Here is an 8,212-nt window from a genome sequence, read left to right on the forward strand (position 1 = left end):
GCTACCGTGCTGAGCGCAGCAGCTGCCAGGCTGCTCATGTTGCCTGCTACAAGACGATGCCCAATGTGAGCATTCTGCAGCATTCTTGGGTCATTTCTGCCACTTCAGTAATTCTGCCTTCCATCTTCCCTGCCCCCAGATGGATTCAAAGATACGACACTCAAGTCCTGCAAGTTTTCCACGTACTTTTTTTTATAGCAGTGTCGCCTATGACAAGATGTGTAAAAGCTTCTGCAAATGAGGAAGCTGTCGTTCTATGATGCAGTCTGCAGAGGAAGAAGTTCACTCACCACTTTTGGTGCTTGGCTCCACCACTGAGGATTCAACATCTCGCAGCTTCGATTCCTGCGAAGCACTCTCAAAATATTTGTCACAGTCTGCGATTGCTTGAAATCTACGGGAGCGTCACAAGCTGTGTGAGACAGCATGCCAGCATGCTTGTGAAAAAATCCCTTCTGGATGCTTGTCACTTCTCTGCTTAGCATTTTTACCTTTGGCACGTCCTTGACCTTGCATTTACCCCCATGGCACTTACCACTTCCTTGCTCAGCTGCAGACCTCGTTGGCTGGCTCCGATGCTGCTGCACAAGACGCAATCTGGCAGCAAGACAGTAACCTCACTGAGGAAGAGATGTGCTGATTTCATCTGACATTGGCACATGAATTCGCTTAAAATATCAAAGACAGAATCCATTGACGTAGATGTTTTTGAAGGCCCGTTTGCACGACTTCAGAGAAGTTTGTCAGATAGATGTTTTTCTCTGACCACTGTAGGAAAATTCTGTTTGATCATGAAGGAGTCACTGCTACTCGTGCTGCAACACTGGGGTTTGGGATTAAGGGTTGTGAAATCAGTGTGCCAGTGCTCCACAACTGATGTTTTGCAAGCCACCCATCTGGCTGCTGAACTGCTCTGGCTACTGCTTTCACAGCACCAGTGACTGCCGAGTCTCCTTTCTTACCTTTCTTTCTTTCACAGCAACCAGTTCATGCTGAAAGCTGAAGTGAGGATGAGGCGATCTGGGCAGCTCCTCCTGAAGGGACTTTTGGGACTTTCCTCTGGGTTGTGTCAGGCTGCAGAGTACTTTCCTGTACCTGGAGAAATAAGATTCGAGGGGATAGATTCTAATGCAAACTCACTGGATGCTGCCAAGCTGCAGTAGAATGGAGGTGCATTCCTGAAGGTCTGTCAGAAGAATGAATGAACAAAAATGGTAAGTGTTTTGGTGGGTCAGAAATACTGGATGATCACTGGAAACTACAATTCGTGATGATCAGTCAGCTGCTACGAAATTCATTGTGCTCCCGGTAAGTTGTATGATCTCTACTTGCAGACTTTGATCATTTTTGAGGAATGGGATGGTCTATTTTTGGTCTTCTAAGTCCTTCTCCTTTTCTGATCTCAGCAGTTATCCCCAGAGCCACCCTTCCATCCTTCACAGTGACCTCCATAGGATGACTGAACATCACCTTTGCTCTTTCTCCAGCTTCCAAGTGATCAGCACTGGTTAAAATCAGTGCTTTGAGAGATCTGATTGAAGCAGGAGCCAACACTGTAAGATAACATGGGTGACATTTGAAGAGCATGGTTTAATTGACATGGGTGATGGGTTGATGACTAGAATAGATGATCTCAGTGGTCTTAACCCAACCGGAATGATTCTATGATAAGATGTATAAAGAGGTATATTGCCCATCATTCAGTCTCCAAGGATGTAAACCCAGATGAACTCAGTCATCTCTTAGCCTGGGGCTGCTTCCTCTGGAAAGGATGAGTCCCTTCCTTGCTTTTTGATGGGCTGAGGCACAAAACCTCAGGGATGGGCTGAGCGGGTTGCCTGCTGCTGTGCTGGGCTTCGGGTTTCAAGGAGGCTTTACATCATGGGTAATCCACTGCTTATGGGGACATTGAGGAGAAAGGGTCTATATAAGGTCAGACTGTTGTCTGTTTTTGCACTCCTGATTTAGTCTGAATATGAAGAAACTCAAACTCATTAGATTCACATGATGAAGCAGCAAAGAAAGTGCCTATTTATGGAGGTTAAGGAGAATCCAGAGATATGCAGATTGCTGTTATCTGCCTGAATAGTGCCTCCTGACATCACGAGGGGCTGAAAAGACTTGTTCAGGAGCAGTGGTGACGGCAGCTCTGACTGGCTGTACTGAAGCCTTAACACAGCACTTCCAGCATCCAGAGCTACCTTTCTTGTCTTCTGTTACAGGGGTCTACCGTCTTGATTTGCAGTAAGTTTCATGCACAGAGAGAAGACTGTTGTTGGGTTTTGTGACAAAAGTGCGTTTCTTGCTAGTTTTCAGAGTGGATTTTCAGTATTCTGTAGAGGTTTTACCAAGACTAAGATAATAAGTAAGAGTGAAACAAAAAGTAGTGAGAAAGGTTTCACTGAAAAAAAAACAACGTAGGAAGATATCGACTGAAAGGAAAACACATTTGGCAGATGTAGAAAAACAACAATCTGTCCAGCTTTTCTGCACCAGATTTCAAATGTACGTTGCCATTTTGCAACCAAACCGCACAAGGCTCAAATTGTTCACAAACCCACGTACATTAAGGAATTACATATAATTTGTTTTTCTTTTGACTCCCAAGTCTATGTTTGAATGTAGCCATCGGTAGCCATCATCTCTCCTGAGTGCTCCTAGGCAAAGTACTAGCAAGGGGTGCAGTGGGGCCTTGGCATTTCATTCTATGGGTCACAGGAGAGTAGCTGTCTGCCCAACCCCTCACCTTGCCCAGAGTCTCTGGCTTCCTCCTCGTTTCCTCAGAAGTAAAGGCTGACCCTTGGCTTTGCTGAGAGCACTGTGGGTAAGCTCAGAAGCTATGGAAATGAGGTTACTTCCATCTGATCCTAGACGAGGTTCAGTCTTCAGAGCTTGGCAAATGCAAAATTGCAACTGCTGGTGGCTCTTCTTACCTGCTTCCATGCTGCTACAAAGCATGCTTCTGTTCTTAGGAAGATCCTAGGCTGGCACCTAGCTGGTTTGAAACCAGCCTCCTCACAGAGCAGGGCTGTGTTTAAACTGTTAATGAACACGGTCCCAGCAGACAAGCATTACTTATACCCATTTTACAGAGAGGTAAACAGAAGCACAGAGCTACCGGGTATGGCAGCAGGAGAGTACAGCTGGGTCGTCTTCCTTCTGGTGCAGCCCCTTGGCCTAGCTGCATTTCTGGTGTGGCCCTACCATAAGCATATCCATGCGTGGGATGTACCTTACCTACTGAGCATCCTGTCCCAACACCGCCTTCTTTAATGCCTTACTTACCAGCAGAGTAGGAATACATACATATATGTCAAAACACCGCCTTGCTATTATTGCCTAACCACGTCTCCATCTATATAAATCTAGAGTAGAATGTATATAATGATACCGTGCATATGTGTAGTGTATGCATAATGCGCTCATTTGTATGCAAATGCATTTTTACGCAGATATAAATATGCTTTTCAAGCACGAATTCAAACAACGGGGAAATATGTTTGTTTTTAAAAGTGAGCCTTCCTTGTGCCACCGCCTCTGTGCCCGTTTTGGGTGTGCGTGATTCTTCTCGGTGATGACAGGTAGCTATCACTGTTCTGGGGAAATAAAGGGGAAGGAGATGAAGCAGCTCTATGATTCTGCTTGTCAGGCACCGCGTTGTGCTGCGCCATGAATTTTCCCTCGCGCGGGTTCAAGAGAAACCACTGCATTACACCGTAACTGTCAAACATCCTGTTTTTAGTTTGTTGCTCAAACACAATCAAATTATTTAATATACAAAAGCTATCAGACGGAGCCAGTCAGTTTTTCCTCAAGCGATACAGAAAGGAAAACAACCACCGAGAAAGGCACCTGAAAGCGCCGAGCCACTGACTGGAGGATGTGGGAGAATATTGTAATGGATCGTATTTACGACAAAACAGAAACCCAACACCCTGGAAAACATACGTGCTGCTCGAACTGTGTTTACTTCCAGGCACATTGGCCTTTGCATAGGGGTGGGTCGGGTGATTCAGCTGAATCTGAAACCCGATAAACTCTTGCCTTCTGTTTTTACATCACGCTCGGTGCTTGCACATGACACAGTGGGAGCAGATAGAGCTGCTGGGGCACTACCTTTGGTATTTATTGTATTGATCCCAGTGAGGATCACTTCTTGGGCACGCTGCACTTCAGTCTTTCACCTCGGCATGGCTGCACGTGAGTGTGAGCTGGACATGGTGAAATGCTGGGGCTCAGCCTGGACAGATTACCTAAGATAAGGGGCTGTGCTATGGATTTCCTTTGGCTCATCTTCCTCTTCTGCTTGGGGAGTGTGATGGCAACTTGCGGATCCCAATAATCGTCCCTCTCTTCTCCGCCCTCATGAGTCCCCATCCGCAGTACTGCGTCCAGGTGTGGAGCCCCCAGTACAAGCAAGACAGAGCTGTTGGAGAGGGTCCAGAGGTGGGGCATAAAGATGATCAGGGGGCTGGAGCACCTCCCTTATGGAGACAGGCTGAGGGAGCTGGGCTTGTTCAGCCTGGAGAAGAGAAGGCTGTGAATGACCTCACTGCAGCCTTCCAGTACTTAAAGGGAGCCTACAAACAGGAGAGGAGCCAACTATTTGAAAGGGTAGATAACAGCAGAACGAGAGGGAATGGTTTTAAGTTGAGGAAGGGAAGATTTAGGTTTGATGTCAGGGGAAATTCTTTACTATGAGAGTGGTGAGGTGCTGGAACAGGCTGCCCAGAGAGGTTGTTGATGCCCCCCCATCATACCTGGAGGTATTCAAGGCCAGGTTGGATGGGGCCCTGGGCAGCCTGGTCTGGTATTAAATGGAGATTGGTGGCCCTGCCTGCAGCAGGGGGAGTTGGAGCTTGATGATTCTTGAGGTCCCTTCCAACGTGGGCCATCTATGATTCTATGGTTTTATGATTCTATGTATGTCTCACTGGGACTTATTCAGGGAATATGATTTTGTCCGACTCCTATTAACCATGCTAGGTGGGAATCTGAGCCACATTAAACACACAAGCCAATAACAGCATATTATTATTTCTATTCTTCATTCTTCATCAGGAAAAACATCCAAGTACTTTCATCTTAGACAAAAAAATTAAATTCTGATTCCTTCAAATAACACAATTCAGAAGTATAGGGAGCTAGTGATAACATGAGAGGTAATGGCCTCATTCATTTCCCATATGCAATCAAACGTTCTGTAAAGTCAGACCCCACTGAGAGAGGAGGGAAGAAAACAGGGGTGCTGATCTCCCCCAGTCTTCATCTGCAGTCATCTTCCTCCCAGCACAACAGCTTCTGTCATACCTGGCACAAAACTGATCCTTCATCATGGCTTACTGCTGTGTTACACGTGTGTTCGCTCACCGTGCTCACACGCACAGCAAAAGGAGCTCTGCACAGAACAGCACTGCCTGCAACTTCATGCAATCCCCTGCTGAACGTGATCAAAACCTCTGAAAGTGAATTAGACATACAGTAGTAAAAAGGCAGAGCAGATCCTTTATTTTGGCTGTCTCAAACCCGGCGTATGAATAAGAGGCTCTGCTATTTTCCACTGAAGATAAAAGGCAATCTTCGGGTCTTTCATTTGGAAAAACACACGTGGATGTAAACGATGAGAGGAGAAAATGCATTGTAGAGGAGTAGAAAATGGGAGCAGGAGTAGGAGGAGAGAAATGGAAAGGTGGAGTGTGGGAGGAGGGCTGTGGGAGTAGAGAATGAATTGTGGAGCATCCATCAGCGTTTAGGCATTGTGGGAGATGAGATAAACTTAACGCTGTCATTCACAGATGGGGTAACATGTCTTCCACGGAGCCAGCAGCGTGCTGAGCTGTTTGGGAAGGAGTAACTCTGCTCCAGCAGCTGAATGGAGCATTTTGTTTGTGGCAGCATCTCCCGAGGGTCCTTGGTGGTGTTTGGGCACACGCAACCCCAGAGACGCCCACCTGCACAACCACACGGGCAGAGCTGGGGATGTGCTGGTGCTGACCGGGAGTCCTCTGCAGCCCTCGTCCTGCTGGGCACAGCTCATATGGAAGGAGAGATGTGTGTGACAACAAAGGTCTGAGAGAACAGAGATTTTATGAAAAAACTAAAAGCAGCAAAGACTGGAAGTAAATGCATTTCCCCCAGCACTATGGGTGCTGGCCTGCCTCTTTGACTTTTATTTCAGGCACCAGAAAAGTACAAGGAAAGGGTTCGGTTATTCATGGGCTGCCCTTTTGCCTCAGCTCCCTCCTGTGCGCCCATTCGCATCCCATCTCGCACAACCCCGCTGTTCTGAGCTGCGCTGGGGAGCGCGGGCAGACACTGCTCCCCGGGGCTGGGACGTGGCACTGGGAGGGTGAGCAGGAACTATTTCGCTTTTCTTTTTCTTTAAATGGACGCAAAAATATTATCTTTTAAAATATCTATGGGCAAAACGATACAGAGCTGCGGGCTGAGTCCTCAGCAGGCTTTGGAAAGCGCAGAAGAGACTTAAAGCAAAGGGACTCCGGGGTGCGACTGGCAGCAGCACACAGCGATCGCCTTTCGCGTGCTGGAGAACGATCACGGCAGCAGCAGAGCGTTCAGTGCCAGCAGTTCCTACCCGCTTACATACGTAGAGGCATTATTTGTTACGCTGTGGGCCTAAATCCAGTCTCCTACTCTACTCTTCTCCTTAATATTGTAGGAGCATATTTTTCTAGGAGCAACGAGCTACACTTAAGTAACTCCGACACTCTCAGGGGAGCGGGAGCAGCCCACGGCCCGACGGGACAGCCGCGGGACGGGCAGCTCCCAGCACTGGGCTCGCTGGGGGTTTCGAAGCTAAGGCTACAATGGGTTGTTAAAGCATTACGGGAAACGAGGCAGATCTTGTTAAAAAAATCGGCTGCGTTAAAAGGGATCTCATCCCCGGGATCGCCTTTCCCGGCAAAGCCGATGGCATCCTCTCTGTTTCAAACACGGAAAACTTTGCGGCTGCCTCCGCCGCACGCCGGGGGCCGCTCCACTGCCGTCGGGGCCGAGGGCAGCTCCCATGCGGGGACTTTCCCGCACAGTCCCGGCTCCGCTCCGCTCCGTGACAGCGCTCGTCCCCAACGGGACGCGGCGGCTTCGCGCTGGAAAAAAAAAAAAAAAACACACACACACAAAAAAAACCCAAACAAAACACAACACCCAAACCCCAAACACACACAAACCGCCCACAAACAGCACGGGGGCACCGGCACCCTCCCGCAGCAGCGGCCCCGCGGCGGGAGGCGGGCGGGCGGCGCCACTCTGCCATTGGCGCTGCTCGGGCCGGCCCTCCCCGCCGGGAGGAGGAGGAGGAGGAGGAAGGCTGGAGGCGGGGCAGGCTTTGCAGTCGGTGCGCGCCGGGCGGCCGGGTCGCTGCTGCCGCCGCAGCCGAGGGCGAGGAGCGGGGCAGGGCGGCGGGGCCGGAGCTGCGAGGTCGAGAGCCGCGAGGGGAGTCGGCTGCCGCGCCGTCCGGGACCGCGCAGATCCGCGCTCGGAGCTTGCATGGGGCGGCGGTGCTGAGCCGCTCCGCTGCCCCCCGTCGTCCCACTGCCCCCCGCCGCCGCCGCCATGGCCGAGGCCCCGCAGCTGGTGGACATCGACCCTGACTTCGAGCCGCTGCCGCGACCCCGCTCGTGTACCTGGCCCCTGCCGCGGCCGGAGTTCAACCCGCCCAGCTCGGCCACCTCCAGCCCCGCGCCGTCCTGCGGAGGGCAGCCCGACGGGGCGGCCGCGGCCGGAGCTGCCGTCGCCGTCGCCGCCTCCGGGGCTCTGAGCGCCGACTTCATCAGCAACCTCTGCCTGGTGGAGGAGAGCGAGGACTTCGCGCTGCCGCCCGCCGCCGCCCCCCCGGAGCCGGCCGCCTGCCGCTGCGGGGACTTCCCGGCGCCCGAGGCCGGCTGCCGCCTGCACCCGCCGGGACCGCCGCCGGTGCCACCGGTACCTCCGGCCGTGGCCGCGCTGTCGCCGGGCCCCGTGGCCGGGCAGCCCCGCAAGAGCAGCTCGTCGCGCCGCAACGCCTGGGGTAACCTGTCCTACGCGGACCTCATCACCAAGGCCATCGAGAGCTCCCCCGAGAAGAGACTCACCCTCTCCCAGATCTACGAGTGGATGGTCAAGAGCGTGCCCTACTTCAAGGATAAGGGAGACAGCAACAGTTCAGCCGGTTGGAAGGTGAGGGCCGGACGGGACACCTTCTGTATTTCTA

At 51.3% G+C, this 8,212-nt stretch overlaps 1 protein-coding gene across 1 annotated transcript in view; it reads left to right on the forward strand.

The window, feature by feature from the left end:
- The first annotated feature begins 7,560 nt into the window (after window positions 1–7,560).
- The window catches only part of FOXO1 (forkhead box O1), a 61,308-nt gene continuing 60,656 nt past the window's right edge, over window positions 7,561–8,212 (forward strand). The window contains exon 1 of the mRNA XM_042838922.1: window positions 7,561–8,178. Within this exon, the coding sequence (XP_042694856.1) occupies window positions 7,576–8,178 (603 nt within the window). The 5' untranslated portion in view covers window positions 7,561–7,575. The remainder of the gene's footprint in view (window positions 8,179–8,212) is intronic.

The sequence above is a fragment of the Centrocercus urophasianus genome, unplaced genomic scaffold (assembly GCF_019232065.1).
Source record: "Centrocercus urophasianus isolate 14NV4802_14NV808 unplaced genomic scaffold, USGS_Curo_1.0 seq_9, whole genome shotgun sequence".
Lineage (NCBI taxonomy): Eukaryota > Metazoa > Chordata > Aves > Galliformes > Phasianidae > Centrocercus > Centrocercus urophasianus.